This window comes from Neofelis nebulosa, chromosome 1 (assembly GCF_028018385.1).
Source record: "Neofelis nebulosa isolate mNeoNeb1 chromosome 1, mNeoNeb1.pri, whole genome shotgun sequence".
NCBI lineage: Eukaryota > Metazoa > Chordata > Mammalia > Carnivora > Felidae > Neofelis > Neofelis nebulosa.
Window position 1 is genome coordinate 135,712,516 of NC_080782.1, and position 21,894 is coordinate 135,734,409.

General features: G+C 41.7%; 1 protein-coding gene across 7 annotated transcripts in view; it reads left to right on the forward strand.

Moving 5' to 3' along the window:
* Positions 1-2,376: 2,376 nt before the first annotated feature.
* C1H5orf63 (chromosome 1 C5orf63 homolog) overlaps positions 2,377-21,894 on the forward strand; it is a 42,112-nt gene continuing 22,594 nt past the window's right edge. For 3 of the 7 annotated variants that reach the window (XR_009264062.1, XM_058737362.1, XM_058737408.1), the window contains exons 1-4: positions 2,377-2,480; positions 12,218-12,271; positions 17,249-17,369; positions 21,350-21,406. Coding sequence is in view for 6 of the 7 variants with exons in the window: in XM_058737362.1 (XP_058593345.1) it covers positions 17,256-17,369; positions 21,350-21,406 (171 nt within the window). In the remaining variant the exon portion in view is untranslated. Of the gene's footprint in view, positions 2,509-12,217; positions 12,272-17,248; positions 17,370-21,349; positions 21,407-21,894 lie in introns of all 7 variants that reach the window. The other 4 variants (XM_058737399.1, XM_058737371.1, XM_058737380.1 and 1 more) reach the window with 4 other exon arrangements.

The following is a 21,894-nucleotide window of genomic DNA, read 5'->3' on the forward strand; positions in this document are numbered from 1 at the left end:
TCAGTTAAGCGTCTGACTTCAGCTCAGGTCACGATCTCACGGTTTGTGAGTTTGAGCCCCGTGTCGGGCTCTGGGCTGACAGCTCAGAGCCTGGAGCCTGTTTCAGATTCTGTGTCTCCCTCTCTCACTTTGCCCCTCCCCTGCTCATGCTCTCTCTCTCTCTCTCACTCTCAAAAATAAAAATTAAAAAAAATTGTTTTACATAAAAAAAATACACTGTGATTTCTCAACACTCATCATGTATATCCAGGAATTTTCAGTTGGTAAGAGCATCTCATCTACAAACTATTTTCCAATGTAGTGAAATTGTTATGAACAACAAATCCAGCAATTAATGAAGCTGACACAGTATTATATTTTGTGATCATTTAATAAATGTTGTTTCATTTTGCTCTGGCAGTTTTAATTTCTAATTTTGGAGACTGTAACTTTTCCCACTCAGACTCCAGACATTTTCCCAGGCACAGCTCAAATGCTGAGCACTGTTTTCCCTGTGTCTAGAGGCAAAGCTTGTCCTTTGGGTTTGTGGCAGTCAAGCACTCCTGAAATGACTGGGCCTGGAGTACAGTGAGTTCTTAGCCATTTCATGGAACTTGCACCTTCAACCAAAACAATCATGAGGAGGTACCATACCTTGTGCCTGAACAACCCAAGAAATTCTTATCAAATTCAAATTCTGATGATTTTTGTGAATTTTTGGCTCCTTACTGAAATTTACCCACCACAAATACTAAAAGACTTCACTATTGGCCTTTGGCAAAGTCATACTTTTCCTGCGGTGGGTGAAACCAGCTTTCATAAATCAAATTTATTTTGTTTTCCAATAAGAAATGAGATGTGGAAGCTGATTTGGAGTTGTACTCCTAGGAAGCTTTTCTATCACTCCACAAAATGTGAGTCATGCATGTTCCACCAAGGTGTTTATAACTAGACTCAAGATAACTTCTTTAAAAATAATGGATCAGCAACTGTGTAGTGGAGTGTACTTTGTAGACTGACTTTTTTTCTTCCCCCAGAAAGGCATTAGATCTTATTAGTGTATCAACTCAAAAATAATCATAGGTAGTCTATTGACAGTCACAAATTGCCCTCTTTTCTGTCAGCAAATGCTAGAATGATATAGTAAAAATTTGGGAACTCTACTTTCTAGATGTGTCCTCCAACAATATCACATCATTAGAGTGGTTTGTTTAGGGGATGCATTCCTGACCTTATTATTTTTTTTTCTATCTTTTTTTTAAATCACTAAATTCATACTGAGTGTATAGTGATAAGCTCATGGTTACTGGTATCAGACAGGATGAGATGGAATCCCATCTTGACCATTTCCTAGCTCTGAGAATTAGGACAAGTTATTGTTTTTTCATCGGCAAAAGTGTAGCAATAAGGCTTAAAAGGATGGTTCTCAAGATTAAACAAGTTAATGAGAGTAAAGCTGATGTGAGCAGTCAATGTTGGCTTTGAGCACTAGTCTTATTTTATTTTCTCACTATTTAGAGTACCACCATTCAAGTCCTGGGGCCTCACCCCTGGACTACATAGGGGCCTCCTGCCTTTCCAGCTTGTGCTCTGCTCTCACCTACCCCAGCCCCTTCTCATCTCCTTCCCAAAGATAAGAGAGACTTTCAGTATGGAAAGGCAATCAATTCAAGCCCCTTCCCACACACAAACAAAAACAGAGTAAAACAAAAATTCCACCAGCTGTCCTTAACACAAAACTAAAAGAAAGGTCCTAGGCATGGCCTGGCTCCTGCCTATCCTATGCAGACGGTTTTCACCTCTCTCCCCTCTCCCTCTATGCCTCAGCCATACAAGTCAGTCTTCTGGGCACTGCCCGTGCCAGGCTCCCTCTAGTGCCCCCTTCCCCAGGCCTGGAGAGCTCTGTCCCTGCCCAACCTGGTGCTTCACATCCCAGCCTAAAATCTACTTCTTCAAGTGGTCACTTCCATCATTTCATAGGTACACATTCCTTTCCTTTCAATGCATTTAGCTCACTGAAGGCATGGCCTATTTAAAGGATAATGTCCTTATGCCTGATTTGTTTACATAACTGTACATGTGAGAAGGGTACAGCTGCCATTTTCATTCATCATCTTGTTCCCCATATCCTAGCTCAGCCAGAACCCAGGGGAAGAAGGCAGTAAGCGTTAAATGAATGAGTGAACAAACGCAGAAATGAGTTAAAATAGCCTTACAAAAAGTTGGCTCGTTATTAAATGGTTCCCGAACAGGCTGAGTCACTTTTCCAAGGGCTTATTTTGTTTTCTTTTTCACTTTGGCCTTGGTTTTTGCCTGTCTCCTTCCCCGCGCAACAGCTCAGGCGCGGCCGCCACCCTCAGAAGACTGATACGAGTTCCCAGAAGGAAATCCGAGCAGCAGCAGGCCCGGGCGGAAGTGCGGGACAGGGGGCGGGCGCCGGGCCGGCTCGGGCGGAAGTGCCGGGCGCGAAGCGGAAGCGGCGAAGTCGGTAGGCGGCTCAGGTGCGTGCGGATGGCCTGGCGGCAGCAGGTGGGCGCTCATATCCCCGCCCACAACCCGCACGCGGGCCGGAGGCGGGGCACGCGAGCCCTTGGCTGTGCTATACGCTGCCGATTTCGATTGTTGTTAGGGGGGACTTAATTAAACCGGGAGCCATTAATCCATGAACTTCAGCGGGGGGGAGGGGAGGAATTATTGGCGCGCGCGTGCGTGTGTGTGTGTGTGTGTGTGTGTGTGTGTGTGTGTGTGTGTGTGAGTGCGCGTGCGATGGCGCTCTGGGAAGTGAACAAAGTAACGAGCGGGAAAAGGCGTTTTTTTAAGAAAAAGCAGAAAACATCTCAGCTTTACTCTCTTAACAGTTTTTCACAGATGCCCAGTCCTGGGTTTAAGTCAATTCAATGAAGTGGCAGTATAATCTCAATTGGCAGCCCGCAGACATGACTGCCTTTTTAAATAAATATTTTTGAGCAGCCATGTTGGCCTTTAACTGAGGGTGAAAAGGTTGAAAGGTGCCGTAGGCAACGTTGTGAGTCCCGGGCTTTCTGGACCTCCTCTCTGCTTTACTGGCAAAAGCCGTCCCCTGGGTGGGGAACAATGTGAGACTAAATCAGAAATTGTACAATTCTCAACAAATACTTAGCCTTGTTGGTCACCCCTGATGAATACCACAAGATGCAGTTTTTTGTTTTGTTTTGTTTGTTTGTTTGTTTTTGAGAGAGACTGGGAGTGGGAGAAAGGGAGGAGAGAATCCTAAGCAGGCTCCATGACCTGAGAGTGGGAGTGGGAGAGCGGAGAGCTCAATCTCACGACTGTGAGATCATGACTTGAGCCAAAATCAAGAGTCCCATCTCAAGGGCCTGAGCCACACAGGCACCCCTCATAGAGTTTTAAAAAAAAATTTTTTTTTTTTTTAACGTTTATTTATTTTTGAGACAGAGCATGAACAGGGGAGGGTCAGAGAGAGCGGGAGACACAGAATCGGAAGCAGGCTCCAGGCTCTGAGCCATCAGCCCAGAGCCCGACTTGGGGCTCGAAATCACGGACCGCGAGATCATGACCTGAGCCGAAGTCGGACGCTCAACCGACTGAGCCACCCAGGCGCCCCCCTCATACAGTTTTTTAATAGGTCCAGAGGTAAAGAAGTCACAGTGAAATTACTAACATGAATAGGAAAGTGCCTGTTTCTAATGCTGTCTTTAACAAGGTTTTTCCTGGATGATCTTTATTCTTGTTTCTTATTATAAAGTATTTCATATATATACACACACATAGATAGATACATACATACACAGGGCCACCTGTGGCTTAGTCAGTTAAGCATCCAGCTTCGGCTCAGGTCATGATCCCCTGCTTCGTGGGTTTGAGCCCCACGTCAGGCTCTGTGCTGACAGCTCAGAGCCTGGAGCCTACTTCAGATTCTGGGTCTCCCTCTCTCTCTCTGCCCCTCCCCTGCTTGCACTCTCTCTGTCTCCCAAAAAAATAAACATTAAAAAAAATTTTAATAAAATAAGATAAAAAATATATATATACAGTGTGGCCCAGCTTGACCACAAGCTAGGAGCTCCTCCGTAACAGGGATAGTGTCTAGGACCTTTTAAGCCCCCAACACTTTCTAGCACATTTCCCACCATAAGCAGGGTTCTTGTAATACATTGCCTTCGTTAAACAGTTACTGGTTAAGAGACATACTGGAACCATGTCTCAGTGTGCATGGCACTGTACAAGTTGAGGTAGCTATTACAGGCCGCAGTCTTCTCATTTAGTAATTTTATGAGGAATAACTTATGAAAATGCATATGAAGCTCTTTGTTCTTTATTTGGAGCTGTATACATTGAGATTTAAAACACTTGGAAAAAGAGGTGTCCCCTGGGAATACTGAGTGATTATGGTAATATCAGGATAAGGCAAGGCTAAATCCTGCTTCTGTGTGAAATGTCATAGCCTAATAACCTGGGTTCTGTTCTGCTGAAGAATTGCCTGGAACCAGAAAGGTACTGTTGTGAAAATTAAGATTCGTGGGGCTGGTGCTTTAGACAGGCAAACTCCCCAGATTTCTTTCTTCATGCTTGTTGTGGTCAGTAGTAGCAGCTTGCTGGGGAAGAATCAGTTTTGTTTTATTTTTGTCTCCTTCACTAGGAGAAAATGTTGCTATGTGGTTTTATTTAGATATATTGATGGCAGGTAAGGTAATAGAAATGAGGATTTTCCAAGTTGGGAATTTACTGGACTGTATTTCTATTTTATTCCAGATGCCTAGCTCTGTTGTACATTTAAGTACCAGAGGCAGTGTGGAGATATGCCTTCAAAATAAGTTATTTTTTGTTTGTAAAGTTTTTGTATTTCATAACATGTGCATACTCTAGATGGCTGATACATTCAGTTACTCTAATGCCAGGGTTCGGGGTTTCTTTCACACCATAGCAACACCTTGAGGTAATATGGTACAAATAGTAAGGTTTTTATGCTCCTTATTTTAAATCTAATTTTGCCACTATTTTATTTAAGGGGTGTACATCAGAGGAAGCCAAAAGCCAGTTGGGATAGTTCCTGCATGCAGCTTTAATCTCGTGTGCAATTATTTTGAAGGGAAGAAACCATCTGGATCCAGGGATCCACACAGGTAGCAGGGACTAGGCAAGCTTCCTTCATCCATCTCCATAGCAGGTTCAAGGGACAAAATCATTTGAGAAAGAATATGCAAAATGAGATGTCTGGGCTACGTTTCTCATAGATAATTATCCCACATCCCTAACATCCCAGTTACAAGAAAATGGAGTCATGAAAGCATAAATTCTGGGGGCGCCTGGGTGGCTCAGTTGGGTAAGCGTCCGACTTCAGCTCAGCTCGTGATCTCACAGTTGGTGAGTTCAAGCCCCGCGTTGGGCTCTGTACTGACGGTGCAGAGCCTGGAGCCTGCTTCCGCTTCTTTGTGTGTGTCTCTCTCTCTGCCTCTCCCCCGCTCATGTTCTCTCTCTGTCTCTCAAAAATAAATAAAAATGTTAAAAAAAATTATTAAAAAGAAAAAAAGAAAACATCAGTTCTAATCCTTACCAAAGATGGGGTTTCCAGAACAAAACTCAAAATATCTTTTGTTTTAAGAAAGTATCCATCTCCAAGGATTTCAGAGCATTTCGCCAGTAGTATGGACTAACAACTGTTTTACTAATGTAGGCTTCATCACTGCAGTATTGCATTGTTTGTAAATCTTTCTTCTGCCCAAAGTGTGAGGTCCTTACAGGCAAAGAAAGCATCTTGACACTCTTACATTTCTACTGCCTGACACACTGCAAACACTCAGCACATGCTTTAGAAATGAAAAGACAGTGTCCCTGAAGGGAGGTTGGATCTATAGCATCAGTGGGAATGCAACAGGTAGAGAAAGGAATATAAAACAGTAATCTTTCAAGAGATTACTAGATGCAGTGTAAATACGGCAGTTACTAATGTTTTGATGAACAGCGTGGAGTAGGGAAGTGCATGTTTGAGAATCTCGGTATGTATGTGGTCACCAAACTGCCTTCAAGGAGATATGACCTGATCGGCTGCAGGGCCTTGGTTGTGTTGAATGGAATATGCAAGCTGAAAGCCTCCAGGAGCGCTGTCTCCACCCTCCATCCAGCCTGCCATGCTCAACTCCTCACCCAAAGACCTGTTGAGCAAATATTTGAAGAGTGTCCTTTTGAAGCATACTAATTTGCTAGCTTACCTAGGGCACTAGTATCTTTGTTTTGTCCTGCCTTAAGGATAGAGGATCTATGTATGGTCATTATTTTAAGGCTAGGTTGCCCAAATACGACAGAAAGAAAGCCACAGTCATCTTCTCTACTTTGCTAACATTCCCAAGGAGTTCAAAGTTGACAGCTTTTTGTGTTGTCATGGGGCAGGCAGGTGGGATACACTGCTCCCTTCCGTTGCTGGTGGGATTGCCACAGAACCCAGAATGTTACTTCTGGAAACACATGAACTTCCTTTCTTTGTTCCTGTACTTTTTCATATTAATCATGAAATCTTGGGGAAATGGCTTCTAGTTTAGTCGGGAGGAAGGACATGAGTTTCAATGATTTGATTATTAATTCTTTACTTTTTAAAATACATAGTTCTTCCAGTGAGCCAGGAGGAAGGATACTGTTACTTAATAGAAATTCAGTCAGCTGAGGCAGCCTAGGACATTAGACTGGAGAAAAAAAAAAAAAAAAAGAGAGAGATCTAAGTTCAGCTCTGTTTCTCCAGGTTCAAAAATGAAGTTAATCTTTATCTTCTTAGATTTAGAAACCAAACCTCATTCTTATAATAAAAGAATTCTGTCTGAAGCTGAGCCTTTCCTCACTCTCCATCTTTAAATTAAACTTTAAACAAAATGCGATATCTCATCTGCTATACTCTGAGGATTTATGTATAAAGCTTGCTGAGATTTTTTTTTTGGGGGGGTGGGGAAGAAAGGAGGTTGAACTTGGAGATGCTTTCTCATTCTGGAAATTCTGCGGTGGTCTCATTATGTATAAAAATAAGCCATTGTTCAAGGAAAAAATATAGAAAACCAATATAAGAAGCAAAAAAATGCAGTGTGAAAGGCTTCAGTTAAACATTAGTTTCTTTATCCATAAAACAAGGGGATCTGCAAAGTCACCTCCCAGTTCCGAAATATGAAGATATTCCATGATAGATGTTGTCACAGAGTAGGATTCAGAGGATTATAGACTCTTCTATACTGAGGGTTAGGGGAGCATGACCTCACGGGTACACTGTTTCCAACATCAAGACTGAGCAGGTCTAGGTATTGTTGATATCACAAGTCCAAGAAAATGCTGGATTTAGTAACTCAGAGGTTCTACACTCACTTGCTACAAAATGGCTAAAAATGAATGAAACATCTTTTCAGCTCTTGTGTGGTCATGGGGATAACTTTGCCTCTTTGGCAAGATGAATTGGAAATAGTAGAGTATTAGTGATGAATGGAAGACACTGCCTGGATGGATGGATTTTGAACAGCAGAGAGTTGTTTTTGGAAATGGGAGTGTGTGCTTTGTAAATAGCAAGGAAACTGGCATTACTAGCTGGGTACAATAAAACTAAGATACTTTAATGAAATTGCCTTCTTTCTGGGTCAGTATTAAATATCACAGATATCTTCAAAGGGAATGGGTCATTTTGGTTAAGAAGGATAATGTGGAAAGGAGTCAGCATTAAGTCCTTATGCACTTTGTTCCCATCCCTTGAACTAGAATGATTTTGCCCTCATCTTAATGCCATCTTTATGGAATGAAGAAATTTTCAAATTGGTTTTTAAACTCTATTAAGCCCTCATGTATGATATAACCCAACCACATCATTCAGGTTTTCTTGGCTTTCAGGAACAGTTTGCAGCCATTATGTCGTAATTGTACTCAACATTGTTGCACGCTCTGAATTCAGAATATGCCTCTCTGGCTCCGGGCCAGACACTGACTGAGTGTCTTTCGGAGGAGAGGAGGGGTGCAGTGTGTCCTAGCCCTATTGTGTTAACAGGAATTAGTCCAGAATCCCCTCTGGACCTCCGGGGGCTAGAGGGAATGCATAGTAAGAGTACACTGCTGTTTCTGATTAGCATCTTCATTTTGGTTTTCTCAGCTGAATGTTCCTCTGCAAACCCTTCCCTGACATTTTCATGTGCACCAACCCCATTACGGAGCAGACTGCTCTAAAAGCAATGATCTGGAAAGTGTGACTGCTGAGGTCCAGAGATTCTAAAACAAACTCTTGTTCACACTAAGGATTCCTCTCCCCTTCCACCTCACATTTGTCGGCTTGCGAGGCAAACACAAGCATGCTTCTGGAGGGGGAGAAGAGGGCAGAGATGACGGAGGTCTGTCATTAAAAATTATTTTTAAAATGTGTCAAATAGTAAGAGAGAAAAATACATCATTCTGCCTTTTAGGAGGCGCTTTTCCCTCTCAGAGGCTCCAACAGTTGCAAAACGAGTTCCTGGCAATGCTAACGTCCCCTCCTCTGCTGGGTCTTTTCCGATGCCAAGGCTTCCTGGTTATGATTGAGGGGCTGGAGAAGCCAGCGTGCAGTTCTGCCTGGATCTCTGTGGGAGTTCTGGTCCTCTCTAAATGGTCTGGTTAAAAACTACTCTAGATTCTTTGTTTAGGGCCTTTCAAAGCCACGGGCTATTTGCCATGCCATTTCTTCAGTGTGTGATGCCCCTTCTCTGATCAGGAGGACATCTGATATCAAAGCCTGTGGGCACAGTTTCTCCCTGTCTGTAAAATGAGGGAACAGGACAAGGGGTCATGTTTCTGTTGTGCAGCTGATGAAACTGAAGCTTAAACGGATGACGAATTGCCAGCATCTCCGAGCTAATTAGTGGCAGTTGCCTGTCTTCAGGGTTTAGGTCTATGAAATCCTCGCCCAGAAATGCACCCAGGAATTCAAACATGCTGAATTCCAGCCGAAACTCTATATGAAGAGTGATTTTTGAAACTCTAAATGAGGAATTACCCATTTGTGCTCCCCCCCGCCCCCCACCGCCCAACTGAGGATTTAGTGGGAGCTGTGTTTATTTACAGGTATTTTACCCTCCCTACACAAGTTATTCAGAATTACTTTGGAACAAGTTTTGTCTTGAGAGATGATCAATAAAATCCAGCTTTACCATTTCCTAGGCAGCTTGTTTGATAGACATGCATCAAGCACATCACTGGTAAAAATTTTTTTAATCTTTGAAAATATAATGGCAAGTATCGCAAAAAGCAACTGGAAAGGAACTGGCCTTTGTCTAAAACCTATCAAGGAGAAACCTCGACATCTCAAAAGTACATTTCAGTGCCCTGTTCTGTTATTTTCTGAAGCCTAAGGAAGCTAAACCAATATTTGGTGCCACGGTATTGGAAGGTCTAGATAGACAGCCAGTCTCACCTGGACTTAGTGACCTCCTGAGTAGAAGGTAAATATGTTGGTTCAATCAGCAATATCGTGTCTTAGAAATGCCTATTTAAGTAATGTCCACAATCTCAAGTTTTCGGCTATTTCTGTTTGAACTATTTTTCAGTTTTTCAATTTCCTTTTTCTGAGACTGCTATAGTAGAAGTTTTAAATCTTCCTCTTGAGGCCAGTAAAAGCACAGTTTAGTAATAGAATCAGCTTCATAATTTTTGGTAACAATACCTTACTTTTAGTATCATTTTAGTAATAAAGTTAAGGCTGATTTCTCTATTCTTCTTTATAATTATCCAAAGATTTTTTTACATTTATTGTCTCTTTTTGAAGCTACCCAATCAACGTTTACCTGCACTCCTCTGCAATCCACTACTTCTGTCCTCACCAGAAATATATACTTTTAGTTAAGATGTTATTTTAGGCAAAAACCAGACAGGTAGCTCATGTTAGGGGTAGGCCTTGGTTGGAAGATTTCACTGCTTTGAAGCAACATCAGACCCATCCCATCTGATCTGTAGTAGATTCTTTCACTACTCCTGTTCTCGTTCTGGAAGCACCTTCTCCCCTTGGCCTCTGTGATGACACACTTTCCTGGGTATCATTGTAACTCACCAATCTTTCTTTCTGCTTCCTTTGCTGGCTCCTCTCTACACAACTTCTACATGCTGGATTGCCTCAGAGATCTGTCCTGGGCCCTCTTCTTTCTCTCTATCATTCAGATAATCTAATTTCCAGATTATCTAAACAGATGATCTCATCTGTTTCCATAGCTGTAAATACAGTCCCTAAATTGATAGAATCTCAAATTTTTATCTTGAGCCCTGGCTTCTCTCCTGAATACCAAACCTGTGAGGCCACTCTCTCCATGAGCTCCAACTTGTCCCTAATAGAGCTGTCCCATATACTCCTCAATCTGTACCTGCCTCCGTTTTCCTCATTTTAGTCAATGGCATTGCCACCCACCAGAGGCTCAAGGCCAAAACTGGAGTTGTTCTTACCGTCATCTTTAATCCCTCATATCCAATTCATTGCTAAGTACTATTGGCCCGATTTCTGTCCTTGTCTATACCACCATCCTTTCTTACCTAGACTAACACAGTGGCCCCCTAACGGGGCCCCTGTCCCCCACCCCCATCCATTCTTTACACAGCAGCTAAAGTGATCTTTTAGAAATGTATTTGAGACCATATCACTTCCTTCTTCTAAATCTAACTGTAATTAAAACCTCAACATAGCACATGAGGACTTAGGTGATCTGACCCCCAGAGACTATTTTTGAGTCCTATCCCCTTCCTTGTTTACTGTGCTTAAGCCACATGCTCCTATTTGTTTCTCCCAGTAAGTTGAGGTTGTCCTCACCTTAAAGCCATTGCACTTAGTATTCCTCTCTCCAAAATGTTTCTCCTTCAGATTTTTGCACCTTCTCAGCCTTTGGTCTCAGTAAAACCAACACCTGCTCAGAGTACTTATGTCAAGGACCTGCCTTAATTACCATCACATCACCCTGTCTTACTCCCTTTCCTCTACTTGTCACTATCTGATATTGTTTGACTGCAGCATCACTGGAATATGGATGCCACAAAGGCAGGTACCTTGCTTTCCTGGTCACCACTGAACCCAGCACCTACAATAGCATGTAACGCCTGGAAAACATCAGATAATTGTTGAATGACTCTCATCCCACACCCAGGCTGTCATAACTGACCTCAACTCTTACTCGGCTCTGTCTGTCCTCCTTTCCTCTGCCGTCCATCCTGAATGCTGCTGTTAGATCAGTCTTCCAAAACACAGCTTTTATCATATCACTCTGTCGCTTAAAACCCTTCAGTGACTCCCATCAAACAGGCCACGGCATTCGTACTACAGCGCCTTTGTGTCTAACCCCAGCTTTGAGATGTTTCCCCTTTTTTGTACATACCCAAATCCGAGATGATTTAGGATCCTACTCTTGTGAAGCCACCTCTGATCTCAGCCCGCAGTACTCTTCTTTTCCTTTCCCTTACAGCATTTAGAGGTGGCCGTTAAATGTTCCGGTTGTAATCCCTCCTGTATTTATATTGTTTCAGTTAAGAGTTTAACTCCCTTCTCCTGAATCCGCTGAAGTATATCCCTCTATTATTCTTGCTGCTTGTATCTAGTGTGTGGAGGTGACTTCTCCACATGAGAGTTTTACTTGGGCGGAAAGAAATGGGCTAAACACCAAGCAGGATGAAGGGGAAAAAATGGCTTAATTTACTGAGAATTTGAAGGAGGTGGGATATGGGGACAGGACACTTGTACTAAGTGGTAGGTGTAACTACCTTCAGTGAAATTGTAATCTTACTGTATTGGCAAGTCCCACACTTGAGAGAGTTAAAGGACTTACCAGAACGGTGTGTTGAATGAAAATTAACATAGCACCACTGAGTATAAACAGGGAAATAGAGACATCCAGATACCTGGAAATCCCATAGTCATGGTAGTAATGTGAAGGGGAAAAAAAAGGGGTTTTGTCTCTAGGCACTCATGTGACCAGTCATTCCTTTCTGGGACTGATTTTCTACTGCCTTCTCTGGCCCCCTGTGTGGTGAAGCTGTTGGCACTGAAATCTGGAAAAAGAAGCTGCAGGAAGGGACGTGGACATGTGGTGTGAGAGGCCTCTTCTTGTTCCCCGGGCCTGGGCCATGACGTATGGTTTCATGTGCTGTGTGGGCTTGAATCAGCAGTCCAACTCCATGGTCAGAAAGAGGCTGTGTTGATTGTTTCGTGGGAGATACAAATATCGAATCATTATGTTCGTACACCTGAAACTAATAAAATGTTAATTGTGCCTCAATTCAGAAAAAGAAGAGAAGAAGGAAGCCGAGCGTGACACCACGTGCAAGTGGGCCTCAGGTGGGTGGTCAGCTCGGATCTTTGTTGCAACACCTTGCCTCAGTTGGCTCCAGGGCTTAGGCAGTTCCCCTGGCCTGGGACTCTGACTGCCGAGGCTGAAGAGCTGAGCACCTGCGGTCCCACCCATGCCAGTGACTGAGGGCCCCAAGCTCTGCTTCTATCCTGTAGCCTCATTCTAGCCCCGCTTCGCCCCTTGGGGTTGATGCCTCACAGTATCTGCTGCATTTTCAGCTTTGGTTGCATCCCTTTATGCTGCCTGTCCTCGTCCCCCAAGAGCCCAGGCCGGACTCCCACTTGTTTGGAGAGAAGGAGGCTTGGACACAGGTGACACAGAGGAGCACTGGCGAGGCAACAGGTGGCCCTGTTTCCCTGGATTAGCTCGAGCCCAATGACCAGACAAGACCCCTAAGAGCAACCTCACCTCATTACGTACACTTTCAGTCACCTAAAATGATGGGCTTTTGTTCTCGGTAGAGGTGTGTGGTGCGTGCGTGCATACACACGTGTGTTTCCAGTCATTTGGGTAAAAATAGGAACGTTATACTCAGGTGGTAATGAATGTGAAATGAGGACTTAGCATCTCATATGGCACAGATGACTAAATGGAAGCCCCGAGCCCCTCCTTGTGGAACACAGGTTCAGCAAGAGCTACCGTAATAGTGTTTGGTTAATGTCAGCTCAGCATTAAATTTACATTATACTCTTGCAAAGAAGCTCCAACATTACCTGTTAATAACCAAGGCAGTACGTGGGCTTAGACAGACTTGTTCATTTTGCACATGAACTAACACTGCAGCTTGCTGATGAGGGATCATGTGAGCTTGGAGATCCAGCGTGCCAAAAGGTTCTTTGTATGAAATAAAAATTCTGGTCAGTGAAGGTCAGTTTCTCTACTCAGGCGAGAACAATGTTGTTTCCCTTCTAATCAGACACACGCAGTGTTTGAAGAATCCAGGGACCCCACGTAAGTGATAGGCAGCCCGAGTCTGGGCAGCTCCTCATGCAAGAAATGAATAATCCCTAATAAAGGCTCAAACGACCCTGGCTTCTTTCTGTACTGTAATCAGTTGCTTTAATAGTATGCCCTTGAGTGCCTCACAGGGAAAATGCTATAAAGTTAAGTTATTTTCCTTATCTTGCTTCAAGGAGGGCTGAATGGGTCCAATCAGTCCTCCCCCATGTTGTATTTGATTCCGCCATAAAGACCACTGGAGTCAGCCTCAGTTTGTTGAAAAGCCGGCATTCCCTTTCTCTTTCAGGGTGATCCACGCCTCTGAGCAGCAGTGGACTTGAAACAGCAGGAGTCACCATCTTTATTGTTAGGCTGTGGAATTTGTTTTAGGCACATTCTAAATCCAGTCTTAGGCCTTTTACTTTTTTTTTTTTGTCTGTGACAAAGGTGACCCAATTGTGCTTCTTTGATATTATGAACACTGCTCTTTTTGCTCATATCACAGAGGCATGTAACAAAATACAAAGGATAAAATTGTGTCTATATGTAGTAAGGACATAAGTTTCATGACTAAATTCAATGACATAATCAAAAAGGTGCTGTCCTCTCCCAGTCATGAGCTAACAGACAGAGACTGCCTTTCAGAGTATTTTTTTATAATGCTGAGATACTGTTCAAACATAATAGAGCTAATGAAAATGTCACATTGACAGAGTAGCCCATATTAAGATTTTACTTCAAGAAGGCATGATGCAGTGAGTGTGACATTGACAGCAATAGTGTTAGGGTTTACAGAGTTAGTAAAATATTCTAAGAAGAGTATTATAGAGTTCCAATTGGAGTATATCGTTTTTCATTTATTTCTAAAACTAAGGGGACTCCAGTGTTCAGAATTGCAGCCTTAGTATCTTATTTCTGCCTAGGAGAGGTATAGGGAGCTGTTTTTCATATCATACTCTAATATAATATTCTCCTACAGTGCTTACAAAGAAAAAAAGTTAATTTAACAATGTGGTAAAATGCATGTGCCTTAGGACATTTGGAAGATACACAGGTAGTAAAATTACATAATGCTAAGTAAGGCATTTCTCAGTAAACAAATACGCCATGTTTAAGTGATTAAGTACATGAGAAAAGGTAGAGATGGAGACTAATAATGGAAAGAGAACTAATTTTAAATAGAATGGTTGTAGCATCACTAAAGACTCAGCTCTCTGGGTTGGGTGAACAAATATTTCAGCAAATCTGGAATGAATAGCATCTCTGTTTACTATGACAGGTTTTATTTGTCTTGGGTGCAACCAAGACCACATGCTGTGTTTTGTCATGTTGGAAATACCAAAGCAGATTTCCATTGTGAATGTGATTTTTTTTTTTTTAAGCCTTTAACATCTCAACTCAGCTAGGTAAAAGCAGTAAGTTCTTTTCCTTACCAGCGAGACATCAATAAATCTTAAACCCCTCCACCAGAAGCATGTAGGTACAGTTCACTATCCTGGAGACAGTCTTAGGTCACTGCCATAGAGGGCCTGATCCTTCTCATTTCTAAGATCTGTGGTTCTGTCTTTAACGAAACTAATATTTTGTTTCCTTTCTCCTTCATATAGTACAGCTTTTTAAATTCCATTCCCCAGGAAGATGTGCCACTGTGGGTGTAGGGCCTTCCCAACCTACACCCAACCTGGTTTTGGTTCCCAAAACCAACGGGGGAGAAATTGTTACCTAGAGTAAACATGGCAAACAGAGACCTTCCCTCCTCATTTATATCATGTGTAGACAAAGCCATGCTTGGAAGCTGTTGTTTTCAACCACATTTACGTACTGGAGTTGTTGATTCTGCTGAATTTATAGAAAATGTGTATGCCAGGGCTTACCACTTGGTTGAGAGTAGCACAGCGTACTGTGAAACTGTTTAGATCTACTTTCCATCTTGGAATAATGCTGAGCAGCAGATCCTTGCACAGTGCTCATCACATTCCCTCCTATGCGTTAGGGAGATCACTCAGTTAGCAGGGAGATCCAGGGACAAGTGGAAGGCTACCAGTTTAAGAGTGAAAGAAAGATTATCGTTTTACAGATCAAAATCCAATCTTCTTGTCCTCTGGTCTTTACATTAGTTTGACATGAGATGGTATTTTTCTCCAATATCATATAATTCTGTTTGAAGGAGTTTAAGACTAATCTTACACTAGGAAGCCTAGTCAGCAGTAGAGATTAGCACATAATTAATAGAGTCATGCTCTGTGGAGTAGAGCAGGCAGAGATCTTAGTTGGTGATGAAAGGGTTGGGACCAACTGTAGTGCCCATAGTCTTGTGGGCACCCTGAGGAACACTAACCTTTAGCTATGACATGTGATCTGCTTAATTAGTGACCACTATGCACAATGAGTGTCTGATCAGGGTTAGAGGTGAGAAAAAGAGGTAGAGAAAGACTCACTCCAATACCTTAAATATTCAAACGAATATCTGAACACCTACTATGTGCCAAGTTAATTACAGATGCTTGGGGATGCTGGGGTGAAAAAGTACCTGCCCCTATGGAACTCACATTGTAGTAGAAGAGACACAGAGATAAATAAATAGTTTCAGGCAGTAAAAGATAAAAGAAAACTGGGGCGCCTTGGTGGCTCAGTCTGTTAAGCATCCTATTACAACTCAGGTCATGATCTCGCAGTTCATAAGTTTGAGCCCCGCGTCAGGCTCTGTGCTGACAGCTTGGAGCCTAGAGCCTGTTTCCAATTCTGTGACTCCCTCTCTCTCTGCCCCTCCCCTGCTTGCTCACTCTCTCTCTCTCTCTCTCTCTCTCTCAGGAAATGAATAAACATTAAAAAAAAAAAAAAGATAAAACTATAGTGAAGCATAAGGATGCAGTGTGGTGGGCTAGTCAACCTTGGTAAGGCAGTCACTAAAGCATGACCCAGGGCAAATGAGAAGCTACCTAAGAGCTTTTTATGCAAAAGGACATCGAGCGCAGAGATCCTGATGAAGAAATGATCTTTGGGTATTCAAGGAACAAAAGAGAATCTCTGTGGCTGCAGCATGCCAAGATAAGGAAGGGAAGTTAAGGTGAAGTTGCAGAGAAAGAGTAAAGCAAAGTTAAAAAATGGATATCCCAGGAATGAGTTCATCTTGAGAATATTGATTAATGATAAGTCAACAGTGCATATGTGTTTTAAAAGTGAAATTACCATATTTGTAGTTTTAAGGACAAAGCTGGAGGCTCAGTAGAATAACTAGGAATAAGTAGGCTGTCTTATGTCGAGAAAAGTAGCAAGATGGGGGAGCTTCAAAGCCTAGTGTTTGACATGCTGCTATTACCAAGCTGTTCGTATTGGAGTATCTCCAGTAGTAACACCAGTACATTTGTGTATGTTTTAAAAAACGATGGCAATCTCCTTTTAACATACTGAAGGAGTTGAGTAGATCTTTGTTTCTGACAAGTCAACTCGACCCAATTCTCCCCTATAGTTCCTCTTGCTACTGTTCTGTGTTTCCCCATCTTTTGCAGCAGGGGGTGGGGGAGGGGGATATGGATATCCTAAAAAACAGCCTTAACCTTCATTTGGGGATTTGTGCTGCTTAATTACTGTTTCCTTTACCATGAAGGTGGCTGTGTGTCATTGAAAGCTTGCCAATAAGATAAGCTATCTCTGCAAATAAAAACCATCTCAGGAAACCTCCACATTTTAGGGAATCAGGATGCTGGCACAATCTGCAGGTGAAATTTAATTTTGTATTCAAATTAACAAACCCATGCAGTTTGCTTGCAGAAACCAAGTGATTAGGCACACAGCTCATCCATAAATATGGATATTTTCCCATTCTAAGTTCTGTTTTGTTTGGAATACACTGAATGTTGAGGCACTGTGGAGACTTGCCAAACATCTGGGCCTCTCTGACACTCCTGGACTCCAAGAAGTTCTCAAGTCTTTAAATTCCATCAGAGGCTTGCAGCTTACTGTTCATATTATAAACAGCAAAATCTAGGGCACATAAGTTTACTGGTCTATTTTTCTTTTGGCAGAGTTAAGATGCTCTGGTTTCAAGGAAATAGCATGCAACTTGCCAAATACTCCTTTCGACTCCTCTTGAGAAATCGTTCTGCCTCTAAGACTGTTCTGCCTGTGCTGACCTTATTTACAAAGGTACAGAGTGAAAAAGTAAAATTACTACTTCAAAAACAAAAAGTATTAGAATGTTGGATGAAGAGAATTGTACATTGAAGAGAGGGGAAAAAAGTTGACGGAAAAGCAGTGGAACAAACTTTCCTCAGACCTGCTCCTGCAGTTTTCAGATCCACTTAGAACAGTACTACTCTCTTTTCTTTTAATGTTTGAGAGAGAGAAAGCATGTGTGCGTGAGCAGGGGAGAGGCAGAGGGAGACAGAGACGGAGAACCCCAAGTAGGCGCCACACTGTCAGCATACTCTCTTTTCTACCCAGATACCTCACTGTCTCACAATTTTCAGGGAGTAAACTAATATATTTAATAGTCATCTGATCCCTATGTCAGAAGAAAGAACTATCAGAACAGATGATGTTTATAAATATATCACTTAGAAATACAGTTAATTCTTTTCATTTGTGGTAAAGTCACCACAAACACTGAATTAGTGAACACCAAACCGTTCCTCCCAGGGGAAATACAAGGTTTGATTCCTGTGAGTTTCTGGTCACAACATTTTTGTCAACTGATCAATACATAACCTTGTTTGATGTATGTTTCTATTTAAAGACACTTTATTTAATATATATTGTTGATTCATCAACGTCAAATTCATGGCCAACAGCACCACATCTCATGCCTGAACAAAGTTTATATAACACAGTATTTTCTCTGTAAGGCACATCACAGCTTTCTTGTGTTTAGAAACACTAGAAAGCACTTCAGCAGTGTGCGGGGACCACTCTAGGTAGCAAAATCAACAAAAAGTACAAACATGCAAAAAGCATGGCCATCAGTAGATCATGAAAAGGACACTTGTTGACAGTAGGAGACCTGAAACAATAAGGTGGACCACTGTTTTGTTTGACCTCAGCTGGGAATGGACACTTTTGAGTGACTCAGATTTTTCACTTCTCTGTGCAAGTCCTCAAATATTTTTGAATGACCACAGAAGCACCACAAATAAGTTTCAATGATAAGCAACTTTGCAAATATTAAAGCTACAAATAACAAGGATTGACTATACTTGTTTTCTAATCCCTAACACTAGTTTGAAGCCACCACTGTTTAAAATTTTTAAGAGCTTTTTCCCCCTGAAATTTATAATACAAACATTGCTGAATTTCCCTTTGCTAGTTAACATTTCTTTGTGTGATCCATAATCAAAGAAAGAAATAAAGTACAGGGTAATGGACTTAACTTTAGTGAATAATAGTCCTGATTCAAGCAAAAAAGCTCTCTTGTTTATTAGGTTTTTCAGATTTCAGGCATTTTAGCAATCTGAAAATATTTGATGGCTGTCTAATAGCAAAGTTTAAGTCATTTTTTAAAATTGAATTTCTTGTTGAGGCTATAGTTTATAATTCTCTTTATATCCATAAGTATATATTGCATTGTTGGAAATTATGGAATAAAAATATTTCATCATCTGTGTCTATATATGCATATGAGAATTAACCACAAAAATAAAATAATCCCTTAAGGCTAATGGTGCTCCTTCAGCCTAACAATTCTGCATTATTTGTCAGTATGAACAAAAGACAAGTTAGCCAAAAACATTTGCAAAAAAAGAAAAAACCACACTGATTTTCCATTTAGCTTAAAATTTGTAATGAATCCTTGATTCAGGTCATTAGGCATATAATTGGCCAATTAGATTGGCCATATGGCATATATTGGCCATAAGATTGGCCAATCCCTGAGTCATTCATAGGGAAGAGGGATAGGATGTGTTGATGGACTCAGCCTAAGTCAATAGGGAAGAGGGACAAGATGTGCTGATGGACTCAGCCTAAGTCAATCGGGGAGAGGGAGAGGATGTGCTGATGGACTCAGCCTAAGTGAACTGTTCCACCCTTCTTGTTCAGGGATGACGTCAGCAACTGCTGAGAGTGGGTTCTGTGAGGCAAAAGCACAGAATTCCTGCTACCAGAAAGGGGAATGGGATGGCCAACCCAACAAATGTCCACTGTATTTCAGGGACAGAGTGAATAAGTGCTCTTTTGGTGTCACAGAAAGTCCTAGATAAGGATGTTTGAATGGTCCAGACCACTGGTCTTTTTCCGTTCATAGGCCTCTTCAAAATTTGATGAACCTTTCCTTACAAAAATACATATACACATGATAACTTGCTCAGATTTTCATATTTACAAAAACAGAAAACATGATCAAGGCTCTATGAAGTTTTTTTATTATAAAAGCAAAATGTTGGTATATTTGGTCCTTCTGTAGTTTAGCTTGTTCCTGTTTTGCTTCTGCTTTTAAAATCCTTGGTTGGGGGGCACCTGGGTGGCTAAGTTGAGTGTCCAAATTCAGCTCAAGTCTTCATCTCATGATTCATGAGTTCAAGCCCCACCTCGGGCTGTATGCCGACAGTGTGAAGCCGGCTGGGGATTCTCTGTCTCTCTCCCTTTCTCTCTGCCCCTCCCCAACTCTCATGCTCTCTCGCTCTCTCAAAATAAATAAGTAAACTTTAAAAATAAATAAATAAAATCCTCTGTTGGGGGTGCCTGGGTGACTCAGTTGATTAAGCATCTGAATCTTGATTTCAGTTCAGGTCATGGTCTTATGGTTTGTGGGATCAAGCCCCACATCAGGCTCTGTGTTTACAGCACAGAGCTTGCTTGGAATTCTCTCTCCCCCTCTCTCTCTGCCACTCCCACGTTCACGCAAGCTTGTGCACTCTCTCGCTCTTTCTCAAAATAAATAATAAAAAAGTATGTTGACTTTTTGTAACTTTCTCAGAAAATTTCACATGATTATCTTGAAACATAACAGACTATCCATAATCTGTTTATTGATGATGCTCATAATAAATGATAAGCCTAATTCTCTGAAGCAGAAGTCAGGGCCAGAAAGACCCTTCTGAAGAAAAACTGCCTTTTAAGGATCTGGGTCCTTATTTTGAAACAAGCTGGGAGTTAAGCTGGAGGAGGGGCCTTTCTTTTATATAACAGCTCACCTCTTCCTGTCATGTTAAAAAGCAGGTTTTATATAAGCATCAGTAACGTTGAGTCTATTTTCAGCTCGTGCAAGAGAACCTATAGCTAGTCGCTGTTCATAGAGTCTAGGGCTGAGAAGATTTTAAAATCTGCCAGAGATCCATAGCATTCTAAACAGATTTATCTACTAGGTGGTTAAAGAATACAAACAACAACAGGCACTAAAACTTGCTTGCTCCTATAGTGGAGAATTAACCTGGGAAATTTATTACTGATGCTTGTAATGAGAAAAAAGGAAAACCATTGAAGAGTTGGTACAGTCATGATCCAAAGTAAATAGAGATTTCTCTCTTTTTGAAGGTGAGGCAATCACTATCTAACTCCATCTCAGTGAGTTTATTCCTGTGGACTGATGAGGAAAATCAGGCAGGCAAAGCTCAGCACCTCCAAAACCAGACTCTCAGCTATTATGGTCATGTTAGCCAGGCCAGAAAAGTGCTCCTGACACAGGAAGGACAAAGCCCTTGGACTAGAGTCAATGAAAGATAATCTTCCCCAGTATGAATTAGATAAAGCCAGTAACAAAAAATATAAGCATTTAAATTATGGTGTGTTTGTGTATATATCTATGTTTACACATATATACTAAATCTAGATGCTTAATTTGTTACACATGTATGTGTATGTATATGTGATATGTACATATTAATGTACACACACATACATGGGTAACAAATGTAAGCATCTAAATTTAGAATATATCTGTATACATTTATGTATAGGTAGATTTATTAATTGTGAAAAATCAAAACTACTAAAAAGTGCTGACAGCCCGTTTACCGTGAAACTCTAGCTATTTATAGGATTCTATGGCAATGTTTTGCTTTGGAAATCAAACAGTATAACTAACCTGGTGAAAAAACAAATCCTTTAAAATAAGCATAATCTGCTTCTTGTGGTTTTTGTTGGGCTACATGTCATTCCTTGGATTTAATGGCTTTATTTTTTCCTTCCTATAGGATCCATGCCCCCTTTGTGATGAAGCCAAGGAAGTGCTGGAGGCTTATAAAAACAGGGTAACACCAGTTTCCCCCTCCGCTATCTGAAAGTAGAGCATTCCTATCCAACCTTCATATGCCGAAGTGGTCAGATGCAAAGGAGCATTTAACGTTAATTTATGCAGAAAAAATTTTTAGCATTCCCAGACCCAAAAAATAACCTCTCTCAGGCTTTCCGGATACTTCAGGACACATCTTGCTAAAGGATGCACAGAATAAACCGAGGTAAAGCACAGATACTCACAGACACAGTTCAAAGCTCTCGGGGCTGGATGTTGGATGCTGCCGTAGGTTCGCGGGGAAGGAGCTTGGCAGCACCACTCTCGCTGCTCACGGTGCACCATGACTCTAGAATGGCCAAACGCTGAGCACTTTCTTCACCTTTCACCTTTTTTCATGAAAGCAAAAATCCCTTTCCGATTTTTTTTTTTCAGGTGGCAAAACAGGTACTAATGTAGGTCTTTCATAACAGCCAAGTGGCCTGATGCAAACTTTCAAAAAGCGGG